At 47.8% G+C, this 22,565-nt stretch overlaps 7 protein-coding genes and 1 non-coding gene across 8 annotated transcripts; 5 read left to right on the top strand and 3 right to left on the bottom strand.

The window, feature by feature from the left end:
• Positions 1-154: 154 nt before the first annotated feature.
• Positions 155-3,546, top strand: BKA67DRAFT_581708 (glycoside hydrolase superfamily). The gene is made up of 5 exons (XM_046103938.1): positions 155-712; positions 765-1,678; positions 1,742-1,776; positions 1,831-2,540; positions 2,613-3,546. The coding sequence occupies exons 1-5, from the start codon at positions 529-531 to the stop codon at positions 3,122-3,124; spliced, it is 2,355 nt and encodes a 784-aa protein (XP_045953636.1). The 5' UTR covers positions 155-528; the 3' UTR covers positions 3,125-3,546.
• Positions 3,547-3,938: 392 nt separating this feature from the next.
• BKA67DRAFT_663466 (putative beta-hexosaminidase) lies at positions 3,939-6,149 on the top strand (the record flags this gene model as incomplete). Its single annotated transcript, XM_046108186.1, has 2 exons — positions 3,939-3,975; positions 4,027-6,149. 2 exons carry the CDS (start codon positions 3,939-3,941, stop codon positions 6,147-6,149), a joined length of 2,160 nt encoding a protein of 719 aa, XP_045953635.1.
• Positions 6,150-7,306: 1,157 nt separating this feature from the next.
• Positions 7,307-8,572, bottom strand: BKA67DRAFT_525422 (uncharacterized protein; the record flags this gene model as incomplete). The annotated part of the gene is made up of 1 exon (XM_046098663.1): positions 7,307-8,572. The coding sequence occupies one exon, from the start codon at positions 8,570-8,572 to the stop codon at positions 7,307-7,309; it is 1,266 nt and encodes a 421-aa protein (XP_045953634.1).
• Positions 8,573-10,457: 1,885 nt separating this feature from the next.
• On the top strand, positions 10,458-11,606 carry BKA67DRAFT_540572 (uncharacterized protein; the record flags this gene model as incomplete). The annotated part of the gene is made up of 1 exon (XM_046100795.1): positions 10,458-11,606. One exon carries the CDS (start codon positions 10,458-10,460, stop codon positions 11,604-11,606), a length of 1,149 nt encoding a protein of 382 aa, XP_045953633.1.
• A 385-nt stretch (positions 11,607-11,991) lies between these two features.
• BKA67DRAFT_t155 lies at positions 11,992-12,063 on the bottom strand. The gene has a single exon. It is a non-coding gene; the product is annotated as a tRNA-Thr (tRNA).
• A 2,468-nt stretch (positions 12,064-14,531) lies between these two features.
• Positions 14,532-14,879, top strand: BKA67DRAFT_426584 (uncharacterized protein). Its single transcript, XM_046096844.1, has one exon. It carries the CDS (start codon positions 14,613-14,615, stop codon positions 14,796-14,798), a length of 186 nt encoding a protein of 61 aa, XP_045953632.1. The 5' UTR covers positions 14,532-14,612; the 3' UTR covers positions 14,799-14,879.
• BKA67DRAFT_639150 (uncharacterized protein) lies at positions 14,633-16,652 on the bottom strand. Its single transcript, XM_046105725.1, has 4 exons — positions 16,161-16,652; positions 16,006-16,110; positions 15,548-15,942; positions 14,633-15,470 (listed from the first exon to the last, which is right to left on the bottom strand). The coding sequence occupies exons 1-4, from the start codon at positions 16,308-16,310 to the stop codon at positions 14,960-14,962; spliced, it is 1,161 nt and encodes a 386-aa protein (XP_045953631.1). The 5' UTR covers positions 16,311-16,652; the 3' UTR covers positions 14,633-14,959.
• Positions 16,653-21,418: 4,766 nt separating this feature from the next.
• Positions 21,419-21,997, top strand: BKA67DRAFT_540570 (uncharacterized protein; the record flags this gene model as incomplete). Its single annotated transcript, XM_046100794.1, has 1 exon — positions 21,419-21,997. One exon carries the CDS (start codon positions 21,419-21,421, stop codon positions 21,995-21,997), a length of 579 nt encoding a protein of 192 aa, XP_045953630.1.
• Positions 21,998-22,565: the final 568 nt, after the last annotated feature.

Genomic DNA, 22,565 nt, shown 5'->3' with positions numbered 1-22,565 from the left:
CGTCATTGCTGGATTCAGTACAGAGGTTAGCAGGGTATGATCAGCTCAAGTGGTATCATGACTGGAGACGGCAACCTAGAGTCTTGGGCGGAGCTGATAAGAGGCTGATACGCATTTTTGTTGCTTGTCCCTCTGTATCAATATCACGTTACAACGTCTCTCAGATATAGAGATCATTACAAGACGGGGCGAGATAACATTGGCCATTTTCTACCAGCATTCTATCTCAGTAAGAGGCGTCACTTTCGCTAGGTTAGCGCACTCCAATCAGGTTATTGGGTACCTTGATGCCAAGGTTACAGTTAGGTTAGCGCTGTAAGCAAGCCCATACAGCCGGGCCGCCGTCGGTTTGATTTGACGCGAAAGAATTATGGGTGCTGCATTCATTGTATGAACAGTTCTGCAAATAACAGCCTGCAACACTACTCATGCAACAAGCAGACAACATCACAACAACTCAGGGACCGATCCAGTCGTCGATCGATGAAATCCATATTGTAGTTGTGGCCTGCCAAGCCGATAGCCAGAATGCAATTTACGTTCTGTTGTGTTATTGCCGTCGCGGCAACCAGCTGGGCACAGGTCCTCAATCCTTTATATACAGCAGTCCAGTATACAACAATCGGCACCCAACCCTTAGATATAGCGAGTATTTGTGACAACAAAGCTTTTGGCTGGATGCCGGGGGATGCTGATTTTGACGGTAACCAAAGTACGAAATCTCCAGTAAATTGACATGGGCATCATGAACTAAAACGTTTAAGACAGCTTCCCAGCACAACATCATCCTGGCACAAACTTGACCTATGGAGGAGTTCATTATGAACTACAAAGTTTACAGAATGACGGCAACGACAATTTTGTTGCCCAAAGTCAATTACTTGAAATAACACCTGCGAGGTACTTTAGTGTACATATTCTTGCTTCAGCAGAAACTTCGACGACAGGCGGAAATATCAAAGCGACATATGCCGATGGCACTGAAACGATTGCAGAGATAACAGTCCCACCTTGGTGGTTATGGGCATACCCATCTGGTGGAGACATCGTTATGCCTTTCTATTATACCAATGAATCGATAAACTTCAACAGATCTAACATTTTCCAGACCACATCGTGGCTGGACTCTAGTAAGAATCTGACGGCATTGCTAATGCCGAATTCTAGCTCATCTAGCAGATTGCACATCTTCTCCATGACCTTGTCGCCAGCATCATCAAGTGAGACGGCACAGGCACCACAGCTCGCAGTGCAATATGCGAGATCTACCAAGAAGTACGCAGATTGTGCAGCGACGCAAATATTCGAAGTCACAGTCAGGAATATAGACGGGCACAAATGGGTTCTGGCAAATGACCCTGTTGTGGTTGGCATCGAGTCTGACGGTGTGGAAACCGTGAGACCTGCAACTATCAAACGCCTTCGGCCAGGAGATCAAGTCACTGTCCAAGTAGAGGTGGCAAACAAAAATGGTGTCGAGAAAGGTACAACAGGTACTGCGACAGCGCGTCTGAATTCTAAGACGGTTGATTTGAGCCATACCTTTGAGGCCACTTTCGGCATTGGGGCATACGAAGCCACGTATGAGTCAATATACACACACGAAAGCCCTGAATGGTTCAACAACGCCAAATTTGGCATTTTCATCCATTGGGGTCTTTACTCTATTCCAGCCTGGGTAAGCCACCACGTTGAATGAACGCAACTCTTTAGTTATAAATACTCAAACAATAATTGTCAGGGCAACTCTGGGGTCAATGAGACGTATGCAGAGTGGTGGGCATATGCGATCGATTTCTGATCAATTGACCAACAAGCTAACTCATATAGGTATTGGTGGAATATGATTGCCGGGTCTGAGACTTCAGACCAAACGTATGAGTATCATCTCGCAACATACGGCGCAAACTTCACCTACGACGATCTTATCGAGGAGTTCTCCGCCACAGCTTATAATGCGAAAGATTGGGTAGATCTGTTCAACGATGCGGGTGTCACGTACTTTGTGCAAGTGGCAAAGCACCACGACGGCTTTGCGCTCTTCGACCTTCCACGGAACGTGTCTCAGCGTACCTCAGTCGCGCAGTACCCTCACCGTGATTTCATAAAGGAATTATTTGATGCTGCTGCTAAGTACCAACCACACCTACACCGAGCCGCATACTATAGTCTTCCAGAGTGGTTCCATCCGGACTATGCGCCTTACGGTTTTGGGCGCTGGCCGGGTCACAGTGCTACTAACCCCTTTACGAACTCGACACTTCCATACACTGGACATGTACCCGTTAGCGACTATTTAAGAGATCTAGTTCTGCCTGAGATGCAAACTCTAGCGGCCCTTGGCAGCGAAATTATGTGGTGCGACATTGGTGGACCAAACCTCACAGCGGAGTTCGCTGCGCAATGGTATAATGAGGCGATAGCTCAAGACAGGCAGGTCACGATGAACAATCGTTGTGGCCTACCGGGTGATTTTGACACGCCGGAGTATAGCACACTCTCTGTTACACAGAAGAGGAAGTGGGAAAGCAATGCTGGTAGTGAGTTTTTCTTTTTCTTTGCAGGCCGCGGTCGTCTTTGCTGGGGGGTCTTCTACTTACTATGCGATGCAGTGGATCCCTACAGTTATGGTTATAACCGTGCCACCTCGGTGGCAGGTTACATGAACGCCAGCACGATCGTAACGAGCCTCGTCGACATCACGAGCAAGAATGGTAACTACCTCCTGGATATTGGACCGACAGGAAATGGAAGCATTCTTGACGTTGAAGCTCGGCATCTACGCGAAGCGGGAAGTTGGATCAAAGATCATGCCGAGGCAATTTTCAATACTACAAGCTGGTTTGTGACCCCTCAGGAAGGAAAAGATGTGAGATTTACCACAACTATGGACGCGTTCTACATCTTTGTAATGAATCAGGTCAACAGCTCGCTGGCATTGACGAGCGAGATACCATGGGTTGAAGGCGACGAAGTGACGGTCGTAGGTGGTAGTCTGCATGGAAGCGTAGTACCTACCAGCTCCGGTATTGTTGATGGGCTAAGAGTGGTTCAATTGGAGATCAGTGACTCAGTTCGAGGAGCTGATAAGTGGACATGGGTGTTCAAGATAAGCTATATTTAAAATGACGACCTATCTTGCTAGCCACCAAAGAAGTTTTCCTTGTATGGTTGTATTCAGATCATCAATTCAAAAACTCTCGGCAGCTCAATGTTCAAAGACATTACCATCGATAACTTTCCAAGCGTGTTGGCCAGGTACCTTATCAGACCTACACTTCCATGTTCTTTAGGGACCATTGAGTTGCGGGGTTTGGTCCCGGGATCTCAATGCACTTCCCACAGGCTCTAATAATGCAGTCATACATTTTCGATAACCTAGATTAGTGGCAATCACCGCACATGGGAGCACGCTGTCAATACGAACGAAGATTCTTATGGGGCTTGTAAAAAGTGTAGTCCCGATTTGTCTCACAGGCTTCCATAGGCGTTGATAGCCCTAATCTCATACAAAGAAATCAATGGGAGTAATTTCGAGCCGAGAATCCATCAATGGAAAAGATTAGTTTACTTTGATGAAGTGAGGTTACACCACTACACAACAGCAGGTATAGTTTCCCCGCAAGGAGTATCCACTCCGCTGATCGGCAATTATCCAACACCAGCAACAATGGCCGGTCAATTAACAACGACTGGCAATGATCGCCCGGTAACGTTACCAAGCTTCGAGACTTGCAGGTATGCATCACAGGTGGATAAGACTGCCCTGATAATGCATGCTCGCTGTTTCAATCACTCTGCGTCATACATAGGTTATGGTATCCCTTTCAAATATGGCGGTCGGAAATCGAGATCATAGTTTCACGTGAGGCGCATATATGACCGGGTAATTTGTGCCACATCGTCTGTCAAGCTACAGCCAATAAGACACCACCAAGATGAAGTGCACTCAGGCGGTCATCAGCAGCACGATTGGTAAGGTTTAAAGGACTGAATGATAACCCTGCTTGACTAATTTTATCCCAGGGGCTGCCTATGTGTACGCATCTCTACCAGTCATTCCGACAGTGTCATTCGAGTATATCTCGAATGGAACCTTCAATCTCGCAAATGTCAATAGTATAGTCGTCGACACGCGATATGCTGCTTCTGTGGACGAAAGTGGCCAAACCTTGATACCACCTACACTCTATGAATTTGCTACAACATTTGCCGGGGACTTGAGTGATGTTCTCGACATCACAGTCAGCTTGAACAATGGCACCATTTCTTCGAATGGCAGCATATTCCTGACGTTGGGCGAGGCCGGTGACTATCTTGATGCAGCGGGCCAACTGTCATCCGAGGGCTACAGCCTTGACGTCAGCCCATCCGGCCTTACCATCACCGGTGCTTCATCACTAGGAGTATGGTGGGGTACCCGGACGGTTCTTCAGCAAGGCCTACTCTCTGTTGCTAACTCGGAAACACCGTCCATACCGTATGGCTCCAGCATTGATGTCCCCAGCTGGGCAACGCGTGGAATGATGCTTGACGACGGTCGTCACTACTATCCTCCTGATTTCTTGACCGACCTCTGCAGTTACATGTCGTTCTTCAAACAGAACACTCTGCACCTCCATCTGAGTGATAACTTGTATAACAACCCTAATTATACTTATGAACAGTCTATGGGCCTTTATGCGCGCTTCCGTCTGTGGAGCGATGACTCTGCCGTTGATGGGCTCAATCTGTACGCAAACGAGTCCTATGACCGGCCAACGTTCGACGACATCCAAACAAAATGTGTTGCACGCGGAGTGACTGTGATCCCAGAGATCGAAGCCCCTGGACATGCGCTGGTCATCACCCAATGGAAGCCGGAGCTGGCATTAGAGGATAATGTCAGCTTGCTGAATATCTCCCATCCCGATACCATTCCGACCATGAAGACCATCTGGTCTACTTTCTTGCCTTGGTTTCACTCCAAGACCGTGTCGATCGGTGCTGACGAGTACACTGCCTCAGAAGCGGACTACAATATGTTCGTCAACGAGATGAACACCTTCATCGCTGCCGAAAGCGGGAAGTTAATGCGCATATGGGGAACATTCCCGCCAATTTACAATTCGACATGGACCAATGTCCACCAGAATGTGTCCGTTCAGCACTGGGAGTATTTCGAGGACAACCCGTATTATGACTACATCAAGAACAACTACTCCGTGGTCAATTCCAACGATGACTTCTACATCGTCAACAAGTACGCCCCACCCGGAGGCTATTTGAACACCATCAACCTAACTAAGACCTTCCACGGGTCGCCTGAGAAGGGATTATGGCGTCCGTACATATTCGATCAGTCCAACGCTACCAACAACCCGCCGGCCTCAAGCCCCTATGTCCTCGGATCTATCGTACCACTCTGGAATGACTATGGCGCCAACGCCACCGTCTACTCCGAGGCGTACTATGCCTGGCGCGAGGGTATACCTGCGCTCGCTGACAAGCAATGGGGCGGCAACCTCAGCGAAGCGGCATTCGCGGAAGCATTCGCGGTACTCCAGCCCAATGTTCCCGGGCAGAACCTCGAGCGCACGATCGCCTCCATCTCGGACGTCATCGTAAACTACACGCTGACGCTGACCGAACCGACCTCTGGCTCGATCGAAGATACGTCCGGGAACGGGTACACGGCACAAACCGACTGCGAGGCGGTCTCCGGCTATCCCACGAAACCGGCACTATCCATCACCGACGGCTGCAGCATCACCACCCCTTTGGAGTCCAAGGGGCGTAACTACACTTTGTCGCTTTCCTTGCGCGTCGACGCGCTGGACGACCCGACCAATGCCACGATCCTGAGCGGGCGCGACTCCGTGCTCATGCTGACGCCGACGGTCACGCTTTTCGCGGGCGGAAACTACTTCCGCTCGAACGCAACAGTGCCCCAAGGCGATTGGTTCGACCTCTCTCTCATCGGCCGAGGGAACCGCACCTATGCGGCAGTTAACAGTGATGAGGAGGAGTTCCTTGCAATCATAGGTATCAATGGTGTCTATCACCACTGGGCGGAGATAGCGATCGAGGCACCGCTGGGTGTTCTGGGTGGGCAGGGGAGTGGGTGGAGTGGTTTGTTCGGAGGCTTGAGTTTGACATCGGTGGCGTGAGAATCCCGATAAGCAACCAAAAAGAAATAAATAGAAAGAAGTGATATGGAGTAGAATCGAGATCAGCTAACCTGGATATGCGGACAAAAGAAATCTGGTACCTCTAGTTCTTATTATTTGAGTATTTTAGTCACTTTGGATTTTGTACCGTTGTCTTTCCACTTTACAAATGTAGACCTACCCCCCAAGGCAGATTGTACCTCCCGCCACATCTCGTCTTGCGATCGTGCGTGGTTGCTGAGAATCATGAGCTTAAACTACGCCTTCATCCGTCGTAGTGAATAAATGACGACGGTGTGGCTGGGTTGCCCGCCGTCATTGGCGAGATCTCCAGAGTGCAGCACGACGGCCACTGCTGGCAGGGAGTGTGGGTCGGGCGGAAGGTGTTATCGTGGGTGTGGGATAGAATGAGGCGTCGAAATGAAGCCGTGTTTGAACTTGGAAGGGTCTCGTCCATGAGATGCGCTTCATATGTTCTTTAGTGATATTTATGAACAGGAGAGCTCATTGATGGACGATTAATGCAACGGTGCATATGGCGTATTTCTGAAGGTCAATCTTTTAGAGAAATTGCCCGTTGAATACGGTTGAGCTCTCCGGATCGCGATCGAATTTCCAGGCTACTTTGAAACCTGTTTTCGAGTACGTTAACCCGAAACTTGCGCTGGTGGAATGCCAGCTCGATGAAACCAAATCATCATAGGAGTGAGTAATGGCTAAAACAAAAGCTGTAGTGTCAACTCCCAAAAAGTTGAATAGACTCGACATTCTCGAGTCGAACCCATAGCAGCTGGACGAAGTATTTTCAAGCTTGGCCACAACATTTTATGTTACATATCCAGACAAGCAAACGGCAGGATAACCCACACAAACAAAAAATTCGTATCGAAACTCAATTAGACAAGACAACTTAACGAACAGTAGTTATGTGCTTATGAGCGACTTGTTATTGTCCAAAATCACATGGCACGATTTAGAACCAGGAATATTTCAAAAATGGTGATACTCGTTGAAGAGTTAACCATGGCGGCAGCCCTGTCGCCCTTCATATACAAATCGCAGATTTATGAACGCCCAATCTGATGCACCCCCGCACAGAGCCCATGTGATCATTTCATTTTACAGTGTTGAATATACAGATATAAGGATCATGCGCACTATACACCCTCGGCCTTCAGCTGATCGACGGCAATAGCGTCGTTTAGCTTTCCGGAGACGGTGGCAGCGCCCTTCTCTGCGGCACGCTTCTTGAGCACGTTCTCAATGAATGATTCACCAGCCTTGTAGCTGCTTCGTACAAGGGGACCACTTGCGACGTACAAGAAGCCCATGTCCAGAGCTCTTTGGCGCCACATCTCGAACTCGTCGGGGGTGACATATTTCTCGACCTTCAAGTGGCGCTTGGTGGGTCGCATGTACTGACCAAAAGTGACGACGTCGACGTTGGCCTTTCGCAGCTCTCTAAGGGCGTCCATGACTTCCTCCTCTTGCTCGCCGAGACCGAGCATCATACTCGTCTTGGTGACAATGCCTTCCTGGCCTCTAACTTCTTTCACATGGGCCAGCACCTTGAGACTTTGCCTGAAAGTGGCCCTCCGATCTCGTACGTATGGCGTCAGTCCCTCTACAGTCTCGATGTTGTGCGCGTATACGTCCAGACCGCTCTCAGCCACGATCTTGACCATGTCGAGGTCACCCATGAAGTCTCCTGTCAGGGCCTCGACTAAAAGGCTCGGTTTCTTCTGTTTGATCTTGCGGATGGTCTCAGCCCAGTGCCTAGCACCACCGTCGGCCAAATCGTCTCGGTCGACACTGGTGAGCACGACATATCCCAGCCCCCATCGTGCCAGGGCCTCGGCTGTATTCTCGGGCTCGTGGGGATCAAGAGGGCCGGGCTTTCTATTGGTCTTCACGCTGCAAAACCTGCATCCCCTTGTGCACGAGTCGCCCATCAACATGATGGTGGCGGTGGCCGCATTCTTGTTGTCTCCGCCCCAGCAATCGGAGATATTGGGACAGCGCGCCTCCTCGCAGACGGTGGACAGACCAAGTCCTCTGAGATCCTTCTTGATTTGCTTGTAGTTGCTGTTGCCCGCCGGTATGGGCGTCTTCAGCCATTCCGGCAGACGGGTGATGGTTCGTCGGTTGTGGGCAGGTCCGACTTCGGCGGTGCGTAGCGTGTATGCCTCTGAGGCCGGCAGTGCTGTGTCGCGCGACGAGATGAAGTCGTCGAGCGAAGACACTGTGGTGTTCTTGAAATATGTCGGGCGCCGTGACGGCGCGGCGCCTTGTGATGCGGGCGTTGCTGTCGCGGAGGGGGCGTCGGGTACAGTGGCGTAGGACCTGACTGCGCTGAAAGATGCGCCAGCCACCCGCTGGAGGGGAGCGCGGATGCGCTGGATGCAAGCTGGTGTTGCCGCCATGATCAGTCACAGGTGTGCAAATCAATCGGCTGCCTCTGCTGGTTGTTGTTGTCGTGTGCAAAGGTGGGACGGAAGCTTATTCACCACGTATGAGCACTTGATCTGAGTTGATTACGAGATCTGAGATCGCCATTGGTCCCATTCAAAAATTTGGGCTTATCGGGTTGGGGCGGGAATTGCCGGGCCCAGCGATATGCCGCCAGTGGCAAAGGAGTCGAGGGGGTCTGTACGGTTAGCAAACTACTCTTTAGGTTCCAAGACAGGGTTTTGTTGAATGCCATTCAAGCCATATATTGAGGCAGCCGCTCCTTTTCTTTTGACACGCGAATTTATAGCAACGGTAAATCCGATGCGTTGTAAAATAAAATAAAATAAAATAAGAACAAGTACTTTGGGGTGATGCCGTCTCACGAGCACACTCCATGATTGGTTCTACCACTACTAGATGTCTCTCACGTGCTTGCCTTACATAAACTCAACGGCCAGATGCGGCGTTTGATAAGCCGGACCTCTTCTTTCGATTTTTGTCTAGGTTCCCATACATCACTCGGTATTAGTCGCAACTGGTAACAGTGAGGAGTGTCTTCCCATACCTATAACCCCGAAATTTATGGAAGCCTATATACATCATGCTATAGTACAACTCATGATACATTATCATCTTTCAATAATTCTACATCCATGTAGGTCTGTTCCCAAAGAACCTTTGTGAAGATCCATGATTCCAAACAGGTGGCTGAGATTTATCACAAGTCGAGATCAGTGGACATGAAAGCAGTAACCGAGTGAGTTCCTTGTGGTATGTACTCAACTGAGTACATTACTTCAGTCGCGGGCTCCAAGGTGTCGGATCTAAGTCAAGTCGTGGCTGATAGAGCCCGCGGTCTTCAAACCCATCTCTAACAGATTAACAAAACAACAAAACCTCGCAAATTGGAGAAGTGCCCGTGGATTACAAAGCTTGGAGAAAGGAAGTTTATCTACGCGTCCTCATAGGTGCAGGATTCCTTAAAATTGCATTTTATTCGATTTTCTTCTGGAAAAAAACTGGATGACGATGCATGACAGGTCATTGGATCGGAAAGGATTTAAGGTAATGGTAGACAAGCCTGTATCGCTTCTATAACAAACAGTAGCATATATTGCGAGATCGGATGTTATAAATGCATCAAATCAACGTACAACCATTTTACGTTCTCAGCGTCAATATGGCAAATAGGGGACCCCTTATACATTGAGCAAGCTAGAGAACTCTGTTCACGGAGAGGATTATTCATTAATCCACGATTCGAACATTTGTTTGACTCGTTTAGGACACATGTCCACGTCTTGGCAAGCCCTGTGGCAGCGTATTTGAAGGACATAGGACATATGGTTACTTTCTTCTGCTACCTCGGTCCCCCGGTTTGTGCCCATTCACGGCCAATTCCGTTGAATGCCGTTGGGGGAAATATCAACAATGAACTTCGTCGGTCTTCTTTGACCGATTGCCTTATGAGTTCATTGGATTTCTGGTTCTTTGGAACGCTTTGACAGATCACAACAGCTCTCTTTGCTTCAGATATGCCATCAATGAACACTTCTCGAATAATTTTGCCTTGTCACCCGCTGTTATTCTGAGAGAATCGGTTTGAGCCCCAGGCGTTTATCAAGACCGTCGAAACAACGGGATTGAGGCAGCAAGTTTCCTTGAAACTCAATACAATGGACTTGGTAGCCTTTTACAGGCGTCCAGATTGAGACAAGCATAAAAGGCACAAATCATGCGCCACCTTCATTCCGCATTTCTACCCAATACAAGTCAACTGAGCAAGCAGCCAATACCCAGGTGGTATTTGCAAGACAACCCGAACACTTAAACTCAACAAAACCTTGAATCTTCAATATGGTTCGAACCAGCGCTCAAGCACTCGTGGCCACCGCGCTGGCACTCTTCAGCACCGCTGGCAATGGCCATATGATTATGGCTACCCCTAAGCCCTATGGCAGCCCAGACAGTTCGCCCCTGACCTCTTCTAACTTTCCTTGTAAGTACAATGGGTCACCCTCGTTCTACTCTGGCGTCGATGCCACCAAGATGGCCATCGGCGAAACCCAGAAGCTGTCCTTCACGGGCTCGGCAGTTCACGGCGGAGGCTCCTGCCAGCTCGCTGTCACCAGTGACGCCGCACCAACGGTCTCTTCAAAGTGGCAAGTCATCCTTTCTATCGAGGGTGGCTGTCCTAGCAAGGCTGGTGGGGCTGCAGACACGTACGACTTCACGATCCCCGATGGTATTGCTCCCGGCAAGTACGTTTTCGCTTGGACATGGATACCACACATGTCTGGGGCTCCAGAATTCTACATGAACTGCGCTCCGATCGAAGTGACTGGATCTGCCAAACGATCCGTCAACGCGACCATGGAGATGTCTGAACTGGTGACTCGCGACGCATTCCCCAACCTCAACGTCGTCAATCTCGCCAGTGTGAACGATTGCATGACAAAAGCGGATCAGGCGAATGATATGATCTGGCCAGACCCAGGTAGCAACCTCCAAAAGCTGGCTGCGTCGCCGAAGTATCAAGCCATTAGCAAAGGCACATCGCCATGTGCCCCTGGTGGTGGAGGTGCCCCCTCGAGTGGTTCTTCAGGTTCGGGGGGTTCAGGTTCCGGCTCACCAGCTGCTGCATCGCCATCACCTGTTGTTGCTTCATCGCCTGTTGCCAGTGGCTTCCAGACCCAGACCAAGGCCACCTCGACCACCGTTGTTACCAACCCGACGGCCCCAACTTCTCCGGCAAACCCGAGTAGCAACTCAGCATTGACCGAATCAGGTTCATCAGGGTCAACCAGTGGAGGGAAGAGTGGTCAGTGTCCTACCGAGGAAGGAGACTTTTTCTGCATCGGCGGAAATCAATATCAGCAGTGTGCTTCAGGTGGTTGGACCAAGTTGAGGGAAATGCCTGCAGGTACCAAGTGCAAAGAAGGTCAATCCACTTCTCTCTGGGCTCGTGATGATGAGGTGCGCGGTCCGCGACTTCGTTGGAAGTAGGAGAATGGAAGGGAAGTGCGAGGAGCGCACCCCTGGAGAGACGAGATTTCTGACTATTAGATCCATGGTATAAATTTTTTTTTCTTTCTTCTGGAAGATCGATGAACTAGTGGGTTGGACTAGAGTGAATGCCATGATATAGCTGCCACCAGTTTCTTCCCTTGTATTCTTTTACACATTGCAACGAGGGGACATTATTACCTCCAAAGATTCGCTCGAGAGGATCACAAATCTCAGCGTACCGAGCAGGAGAGACTATAGCAGGCTTCCTGGGACTTCTAAGTCGAGTCTGAGCTGGCGACCGAAATCATTCGGAAAAAAAAGAAAAGCAATATACGTGGTTCCTGCTTAGAACTACATGAACACCAGGCAAAAGAATATGTTGTGCCTCATACTGGAGTCGAACCAGTTACCTCCTCATTACTAGTGAGGCGCTCTACCGGTGAGCCAATGAGGCTCGTATTTGTTGATGTATGTCCGCACCGTATACTATAATATGAATGCTAGTCACAGTTTCATGTTGAGTGCTGAAGGCGATCGAGGATGTCCAGACAACATGGTTGGCGACGATAGTGGTGATAGTTTCCCTCGCTAGTTGTTCCGAAACAGCTCCACCGCCTAGATTGGGCCCGGTAGTTCAGCCCTGGACTAGCCGCCAGTCCGACAGTTTCTCGGCCGAACGAACAATATTGTCCGACATCTTGACGAAGATGGGCTCTGCGAGTTTTATGAACAGCACCCGCCAGGAAGTCGGTCACGAAAGACAGAGGCGGCAGCTGGCAGTTATAGATGGAAGGCCGCCCATAGTAATGGCTCTCAAGAAAGAGTCCTGGCTACGAGATACATCAGCGATGCTGTAATAGGGTCAACTTGTTTGCGAAATTACTAGCAAGACAAGGGCTCCAACAGCGCTGAGTATGGGCTACTACGCCAGAAGGAGCTGATGCCATGCTTTTCGGTATACCTTACAGAATAGTGGCCATGGAGTTCTAAAAACGGAATGCGTGCCCGGACATGAGATATATTGTTCTTTGTGATGTGCAACGGCTTTTGCACAGACACAAAATACTCCAGTTTGTCGATCCAGGGTTCACTTGTTGACCAAATGCTCTACTAGACTCAGCTCCTGGGAATCAGTCGTCCGTGGGCAGGCACCTGCCAGTGTTGTACATTACAGCGGCACTAGCTAGTGCGACCCTGACTTCATCAGGGTTCACAAGGCACTAACCTTAGGCTAGGTTATGTATGTATGGACAGTGCTCTGCAAAAGTGCTATGATTGTTAGGCAGTTATTTGCAAACAAGCAGGAGACCCGGCTGTGTGATTGATTTGGCTATTCCTCTCATTGTCCTAACCTTAATTCTCATTAATATTGCGTACAAACAACAAATTCTGCCGTGGTGACCGTTTTGTATAGTCCATTTGGTAACGAAGAGAATAACACCTCATTACCCAAGCAATTAATACACACAAGTACGTCGAGCTGTCGCCCCTAGAAATCCCTACATTCTACAAATGAAAGTGATGTACCATGATAATCAATTCCCTGTTTCATGTGTCACTTATCTGTGATCTGCACAACACTGCAAAGAATGCTGGAACTAACTTTCTAGGCCATGTTAGCCTGAGGCCAGTCAAAACTATACTAGCCATAGTCTAGTATCCCGCACGCCATATAAAGAACTCCTCGGAATGCATGCCCTTGACTTTTACGCTTTTAGGAGTGCTTAGTCAATCAGTGCACATCGTCTTTATATCAGATATGTCATTATTGGATGCCGATTCTTGAAAGCTGCTGAGTCCACGACTAACCACAAAAAAAAAACAATCGACACCATTGCACTGGCAAAGCCTTTAGACTAGCATATTCTTTACTAAATTGACCACGACTCTTATCTAGAATTCTCCTTGAGCGAAGGACACGAGTCTCCATAACGGGAATCTTGTTTCTGCGAATTATTGCAAGGCTAGGATGAAGAAAGGTGCCAGGAGTTTACATTTGGTTTTCCATCATGGACCGTGTGTATCGTACCACCGGCCTGCCGCCTCCAGCGTACTTTTGCCCACTAACTTTAGCCCTATTGAGTAGCACCAAGAAAGATTCACAGAGACTGTAGTTCATTCCAACTGACATTTCACAATTGTAAAATGTAATAGCCTTAAAGTGATTAAACTAGTAAGTACTTCTCAAGTCAGGAGCCAGTCGTATAAGACATAACAATATGGTTGGTTCATTATAGCTAGGGTGATAAAGTGCCTTGAGTTTATACGACTTCACAAGGTATTATGTTTACAAGTTCCCCTAGGTTAGCATGGTATCGATACAGAACCTCGCAAAATCGCATGAACTCGATCACTCACTGACTTCCTTCTTGCGATTACTCATGCTATCCCACATCATCTTACCATGTAAATTTTAATAAAAAGAGCGCATAAGATTGGTTAACATTCGAGGCTGTTCTGTATTATACTAGTGAAAGCTTTTGTGAAAACTTCTACACTCCGTCTGCCCTATTTATCTGCCCTCTTTATTCCACCATGGAGCACGAACTGCCCAGATGCAATGGTCATCTAACGAGACTTTACGGAAGAGAGTGCTACACTTGTTTTTGCCACGATACGGATCCGTACGGTCAGCGGGCATGCATCCTTGTGCACTGACACTAGCATCAGGGACGAGCAAAACAATCAAGCAATGGTGTCTTATCGGTTTGCCACCGAATCCACTATGGCTTTGCCCAAGACTCCAGACAGGCCTGCGCTCAAACCCCCCATCATGCCATCATCACCCCAGAACCACTCACACTACTCGGTGCCTGGTGCATCGTCCCATATGCGATTGACGGCCCGGAGGCGGAATCAGGCTCAGGTGGGTTGTGGAAAATCAATTTCGTACCACTGGGAGTATGGAGGGGAGTGTGGAGCGGGGCAAGCAATGTTCTTGGGATTTGCGGCTCAGGAACACCAATAACAGATCGTGAATGCACTGAGGGCCAGATTGTAATCATGACTTACCCCATTTACGACCCGATTTTGAATTCTCGTCTCAAGTCCCTCATTCCACCGCAGCTCCAGTCCATCGCTCCTTGTAGGGCTGAGATGCCGCTACGTGCAAGGAGACCCTCATGTGATTGTCACGCTCAAGGGATGAGAATTCAGATTTCAACTAAAGTACGGATAAACGAGTTGTGAAGAAGATTAATTATAGTAATGGTTATTATGGCTGTAAGTATTCGCTAAGTAAACCAATATTGATCCAGTCTCTACACATTCGGATCATCTATTCAGCAAAAGCTTATCATTAAGGGTATCGTGCCATGGCTGTTCCGTCGTTCCGTTGTTCCGTCAACTCTCTAACCTCGAGTCTGAACAATCGACTTCTTAACGGTGATTGCATTCCATGGGTTCTGAGCGCCGCGCCCTTCCTGGGCTCGGTCTGCAAGATTCGATTGGCTGCTATTCCAGTTCTCGCCAGATCCGGATGCCTCAGACTCGGTATCACCTTCCTTGTTCTTTTGACCCTCAACATCATTATCGGCCTTGTTGTTGTAATCAATAACCGTCGTGACTCCGAAGCGCTGTTTCGCGGTGACGTCGTGAAGGTCGAAAGCATCCTCTCCAGTGGGGTTTCTGCTGCCTGTTCTGTGCCACTGACGAGCTGATGTGCCGTTTCCTCGTGCGGATGAACCGCCACCGAACCATGACTTCAAGAGGGGTCGAAGAGTAGCCACTCCTGCAGCAGTGATACCCAGCCCGGTTTCGACAGTGGACCAGATAGCAACGTCGGAAGTCGAGTATAGGAAGTCGTTGATATCAGTCAAAGAGTAGAGATATGGGAATCGGACGATTGTAGCACTCGAAGCACTATTTTTCCGAGTCAGCCAAACCGCACGACGCACGCAGAACAGAAAAAAAAACATCGAGGGGAAGATCATTCTTACATGCAACCGGCAGCCAGAATTCCAATAACGGAAATCTTGACCTTAGTGTTCATCTGTAGGTTCCAAACCAGGAAAACTGGAAGGATACTGTATGTCCAGTCTGTCCAACAGCTGATAGCGGAATAGCCATAGAATGCGTTCGAGACGACGCTCGCATCGAGACAGCTTCCCTCAGGAGGACTACCAGTATACCGGAGCCAAAATAATGCAGTGGGTCGACATTGCAGCACGAATAGTAGAAAGAAAAATAAGCTGTAAATCTCGGTCACTCCGACGACGACCCAAATAATCATGCGATGCGTCTTGGTGATACAGAGTCGCAACAAAAACACTGCGATACTGGCTTTGATAGCCATGTTGGACAAGACGTAGAGAGGCTCGCAAGTCCACCACATCTATAGTAGTTTTAGAATATTTTCCTCGTGGCATTGTCCTTTTAATCGGTTGTTGCTACACACCTGCATTGCCTTTGGAATTGCCTCATCGGAGAGGTTTTTCAGATGCTGTCCAGTGCCATACGTGACTCCTGTAAGTTCGTATGCACAGAAAACGATAAAAAGAAACTGTCACATGTCAGTGAAGCTTGGATCAAGAGATTCATTTTGCGGCGTACTTGGGCAATAACGGCAAGCCAATCGTCTAATCCAAAAGCTTTGATAACGTAGCCACGGCAGTAAATGCGAAGAAGTGTAGAGATAGAGCTCATTATCATGAAGGTATATGCGATGGCCGCAATCTGCGGCCCACGAGTTTCGGCTGCCATCGTATGAGGAGTATAAGGGAGCGACCGGCGTAAGTGAAGGACGAGACACAATTAAGGAAGCTCAATTGAGGACGGCACCACAGGACCAGATAAGCGTCCACGGAGTATTGAGGTTTGCCGGCAACCGGCTGGAGGGGAGTGGGAATAACTGAACTATATCAAGGAGAAGCAATGCTAGACCTGTCACCCACGCGTGGTGGCGTTACAGGACATGTCTGGCATATCTACCGTCGGCCTGCGGCAAATACCAACAAACAATTTGATAAATCAAGAGCTACTCGGCTAGTCGATATTGCCTAGAAAATTCGGCCCGGGGCTAAAGTTATCGTGGCTTGACTAAAGTCTTAGCATCTCTAATCCTGAGGGGTCGAGCGCGGACTAATCCCCGATTCGCGTACCTTTGCCTTTGTGCTCTAACGAGAAAATGGAAGTCCAGTGTCAGTTCTAGAGGAGTCTCGAAGGAGTTTAGCAATACGCTCTGACCATAATTAAGTTCAGCACTAATGTATTCCATTTTGAGCTCTGTTCTCTCACCTGTATTTCCCAACCAATCAGTTGTGATACCAAGATGAGATCTAGATTGTTATTACGCTGATCTGATTCAAGGGTTCCCAGCAGCCAGGTATATGACACGCGTAGCCCCGGATCTGTAGTTGTCGAAAAAGGAGCTCAGGATTCAGGGGTATGCTTTGTGCAAGCTGGGGTTATACCGGTATGTCCATGATCCGCATAGGTGTGGAGTTGGATTTATGGGCATCAAGTATCAGACTAGATTAAAGTGATGCTGGCTTATGTAGTGAACCGCAAAAACTAGTTCGACAAATAATGATGCATGTCACCATAAAGCAAAAACAAACCATACCATCATCTTGGAGCTCGAACATATTCACATTGCGTTTGATCATTTAAGTCAACAAGCCGCCTTGTGCATCCAGCTCTGGACAACATGCACACTCGCAGAAACTTCGTAGTTGATGGCCTAGCACAATTCAAAGATCGGCAATGGTCGGTCGAGATACACATACAATAGGTGCCACGCACTATACCCACTTCTCGCTAAGTTGTCATGAAGGCGTAGCTCACCTGTTGGCTGGCTCGCTGGCGGATTGCACAGCTTGGCTTCAGTCACCGGCCCATTCCCAAGCACACCCCAATTCGGAAACAAGTACCTAGTGCGGTTCATCCTATGAAGATCCGCAGTCGCGGACACGGGTTTTCAGCCGATGAGAGCGGAGCCACATGTCAACATTAACGATATTCGTCTTCGTCGTCTTTTCAGCTTCTAGGGTTCTTGTTGCTAGATGGCTAGCCACGAACAGCATCAATCTTTGGTGACTGATGTTGAAGGATCAATTGAGATCTCCAGCCAGGACCCTCTTTGACTCCACGAAGCTGAAGCCTAGCGCCACAAGTTCATCCCAGGAATCCGGAAAGAACTTTTCGCGACTTACCACATTCCAGGAGCCGGGCAGCATTGAAGCAACACCCTAAACCTCCAGACCCTCTCGGCCGGCAAGGGTGGCGCTCAGACGTAACGAAATCATTCGGTATTTACTGCTTAGAACTAATTGGCTGCCATTGGCAAGCCAGCCCCAATATCGTTACCGTATCTTCAAGCAAAATAAGTTCCTTTCTCACTCCAATGGTCGTCGCGCAATTTGGTGACTGTGATCGCGCAAAATCAACGAGTTTTCGATCTATCGACGCGTGGCTTCCGACGCTTGATCTGGACCGGGGTTCAGAGCCGGTCGGCTGCGTCCGAGTTTTTTGGCCGATCAGAGCATGGTGCCGTTAGGTGTTCGCGAACCATACACTTCGAACAAGGTCATTTAACAAGCCATCTTCGTCTGGTACTCCCCAGCAGATATTACAGACCACAGCTGCTAGGAGCGTATCGGGGAAATAATCCACCCCTCGTTTAACTGTGGACACATGTCAAATTGTCTGAACTATAGGATCAGTTCCAATTGGCCCGCCGTGATTTCCCCACTATATTACGGATGTATTTGTCCTAAAGGTAGTAGTTTGCCTTGTTACTAATGTTCTCATAGGAAGACTTGAGATTCTCGATATCTACTGTAGGAATTGATGACTGATGTAGCAAAACCTATGTCTAGAAAGAAATAACATGTAGGCATACCAGGCCAATGGATCAGATCGGCACCCATAATCAAAACCCAGCGCTTTAGATCCGCGACAGACATCATTGACCTGAATAAGTTCTATCATGCAAGGATAATATTTATTTGTCATAGCGCCCGACGACAGGTCAATTAGAGCTTGTCGAGTATCTTACCCATGCCATTGCCAAGTATTCATAAACGCGTTGGCTTTTACGTTCCGACGTAATTTTCTGAAGCCTTCATGAGGCCATTTGATAGACTTGGGTCCAACAAATTTAGAGGATATCAATTAGATATATATCAGTGGTAGTAGACGTCTAACACGAATATGTACCCAGCCAGCAACCGCCATGCGTACTCCATAAACGAGTCTGAAACAAATTGAAGAGATACGCGAATCGAATCCGACGTGACCGTGTGTTGCCTTGTTGACCCTTAGTATGAAGATTGGGTTGGACCTAACAACATCTCAGTTATTGAGTATTTCCAGAAGTTTCTCTATGACACAATGGGCGCATCGAGCAGGAGCAATCTTCCGTGATACAAAAGAGGCTCACTGCTTGAAGGATTTCCTGAATCTGATCCCAATTTTAAATATAGCTGACCAGGGCGAATTCAATACGCACCTACTGAGCCCAGCTTGGTGGTGGTATTCTATGTCATAGAGAGTGTATCAGAGCATGACTTCAAACACATGTCGCTTTCGTTCTTTCGAAGGATCTTGTTGCCACAGTATGGAGTGTTGCTCTCGACAATTACGGCCCATGCTCTCCAAGGTCGACCAAATACCCGGAGCGCTCAGCAAACGATCGAAAGGACTTAAAAAGCCGTGCCCATGATCACCGTTATGCTTTAGTCGAAGCTAGGTTCCAGGCATTCCAATGCAATTATATGTGAAACAACACCACGACATAAGGGCAATGTCAACAAACGGCGAATTCACAAGATGCGTCATCCCCAATAAACAAGACTGGTGCTTACGAATGACGTAAATGATAAAAAAAACCAGACATAACAGAAAGAAATAGACTGCCCCTCGCAGTTTTCTTGAAATAGACTTTCGATGCAATTGAATTATTTGTTTCTTGCTACAGAACCATTCCAAGATAATCGCCAATAGAGGAGGATTCTGGCATTACAGTACCAGCTGCAAGGCAAGACTCATATAAAGCAATGCGTTCCACAAACTTTGAGAATAGTCTCCTTTTCCAAATATATCTCGAAACATATACATAAAGCACTAACTAAGTCAGTCCTGTCATTCTGCAACGTAGTAGTAATGGAATCTGAAACTTTAAGATGTTCATCGCTTTTAGTATGCTCTGGTACTTTCTAGTAACATGTTTCTTTAGGGCATGTTCTAGTATGCACGTATACTCAACATAACAATTTGGGAGCAAGGATCAGTATGTTAGTTTTCCTTGTATATCATCGTTCAAGTCCTATTTCTCCAAAGTGATTATGTCAACTCACCATTTTTTATTGTCACATCGAGTTGAGCTAGCCAGTAACACTACACCTACCTCAGCGGTCTGCCATACTTGGTTTTATAATCATGTTTACGAAACAATGGATTCGTCGTGTATAGCAAGGCCTCATTTTACGCTCGACGTCTCAACTAAACACAGAGAAGGACTCCGGCACACTAGGCTACGCCTTCCCCCTCCCTTTTTCATTTTTATTTTTTAGGCTTTGACCATCAACATACTGACGCTGTGGTTGGATCGCCACAGATAATATCGCACGCTCGCCCGATCCACATATGATCGAAAGCCTCAATCCATATCTTTGTATAGTTCGGCCATGACTGCCATTTCCAAGATTGATGCCATCAAAAACCAATGCTGTATATCTCTCGCATTGCCCTAGGAAAGTCTTTAGGAGCTCATCGTACCTCACAGCGAGTGTCAATGATTGTTTGTTTGTTTTTCCTGTTTTACGGTGGCTGCGTAAGTGGCCGGCGCATGCTCCCAGGGGCAATAAGGCGTGGCTAGCGACTTGAACGTACACAGAGAGGAGAGACCAAGGTGGGCTTTCATTCTATACAAAGAAAGAAAAAATCCAAATTATGCTTTGAGGGGATGCCATTCCGATCCCTTCTATCGCGACTTTTCAATTCCCAACCATACGTGTGCCAATGACATGTGTCGACAAGTTCAGTAATCACTATGAATTTCAACTGTGGACCAAGACTTGCAAAAATAGTCATACGGATATCTGCCATACCTCACATGTTAAAATCCTATTTACTTAACGAATAGCAAACATGTTAAGTTGCCACCGAATTGACGTTTACTCAAGCTGCCCCATTTTAGAGCATGGTTGGTTCCAATTGCGTCTACATTAACCGCCCTGGCACGAATCTAAATCCAATAAATTCATATTTATGAATATAAAGGCACTTCTTCAACCATCATTTAAATTGTTTGGGGATAATTATCACTTATGCATCCGAGCTCTGCGCATTCATGTTAATCTTGGAACTTGAAAGTTTCAACGCACAGATCGCATTTGAAACGGCAGTAGCTTCCACTAACGCTCTGAAGCAAGCTTCAATTGTAACAGGCTTTTATCAGCTAAAAACCATCTGATTACTCGATTGGGCCGAGGGGGGCTTTGTTTCGAAAATCTCCCGGAATAGTGGTCGCGAGGCTTTATGTTATAACAGAGGAAACATCAGTGATTCCCCAATTCAGGTTTTGGTCGCGAGAGGTCAGTGGCATATTTGAAAGCATTGATGCGGATATACACCATCCCGAGAATGCTCATGTTTCGTCGATATTTCATTCCAAGAGTGATGATGCTATGTTCTTCTGTACGCTGATGGTATTGATCTTTATTAGACCTGCCGCCAAGTCTACCAAGTCTACCAAGACCTGTCATCGGTATCTCATCTTCTTGTACTTTGTCTATCAACTTGAGCAGCGCTTAGTCTGATAGCTTTCATTATACATCAAGTCATTTTTAATACGCCTATCTCTCAACATGCGTTCTGCAGCCATCATCTTAACCTTGGCGACTGTGTCGTTGGGTCTGACTATTACCAAGGAGCGCCGACAGGATGACCTGGCGTCCATTCTAGCCGCTCTCGAGCAGACTTCTCCTGAAGATGCAGCTGCTGCCAAGGCCGCTGGCTCTACGAAGAGACAAGATGACTTAGCCTCCATTCTTGCTGCTCTCGAACAGACCTCCCCAGAGGATGCCGCGGCTGCCAAGAACGCTTCTTCCGCCAAGAACTCTTCCTCCACCAAGCGACAGGATGATATTGCCTCTATCTTAGCTGCCTTAGAGCAGAATTCCCCCGACGATGCGGCTGCAGCGAAAAGTAATGCTGCGGCCCAGAGGAGACAAGTTTCTGCTGACCCGCAAGAGCTTGCCGACATCATCGATGCTCTCAACGAGAACAGCCCTGAAGATGCGGCTACTGCACATGCTGGTCTGCCTGCCGACGAGAAAAGACAGGTTGCGGCCGACCCGCAGGAGCTTGCTGATATCATCGACGCTCTTAACGAAAACAGCCCCGAAGATGCCGCAACAGCTCATGCTGGTCTGCCTTCAGCCTAGGTGGCACATATACTGTGCTCTGGGGGATCTGTATCTATCCAACGTGTTTTGTTCATTTGCACAAATAACCGCCGGCCGGGTATGGAATGATTAGATGATGCAAGCCTCTGCTTGTATATACCGAAAGTCATCATGTAAATATAAGGGGCTCTTTTGTCAAACGAATGTAGACACTTCGGTTGTGCAAACAGTCGAAATATTTCAAGTCTTTTAGCCACGCTTGCAAAGAATACAAGATTCCACGCAGGTCAACTTCTGCAATTAAGCGTGAATCAGGAGTCTTTGATGCTTATTTCAAATTGTGTAGATGCTCCGGTAAGCGACGAGTTAATATTTTTCAACTATATAACAGTCGGCTAGTAAGAGTTCTTTCTACTTCTCTCGCCTTTTTCCCTTTTTGTTTTATCTTTTCCTTTTCGTTGTAGTAACTTTTACAAGGAGTAGTGCAAGATTCTTTGCACATCTGTTTCTTCAGACAATACACCGTAGATTCCTGCTCTTCCTACTCTCCTTCACGAACTAAAACACGTATAGATTCTTGCAATCGCCATCATCCATACGTGAAGAT

The sequence above is a fragment of the Truncatella angustata genome (genome assembly GCF_020726525.1).
Source record: "Truncatella angustata strain MPI-SDFR-AT-0073 chromosome Unknown BKA67scaffold_9, whole genome shotgun sequence".
NCBI classification, from domain to species: Eukaryota; Fungi; Ascomycota; class Sordariomycetes; order Amphisphaeriales; family Sporocadaceae; genus Truncatella; species Truncatella angustata.
The sequence above is the reverse complement of the archived record's forward strand: the minus strand, read 5'-3'. Positions and strand labels throughout refer to the sequence as shown.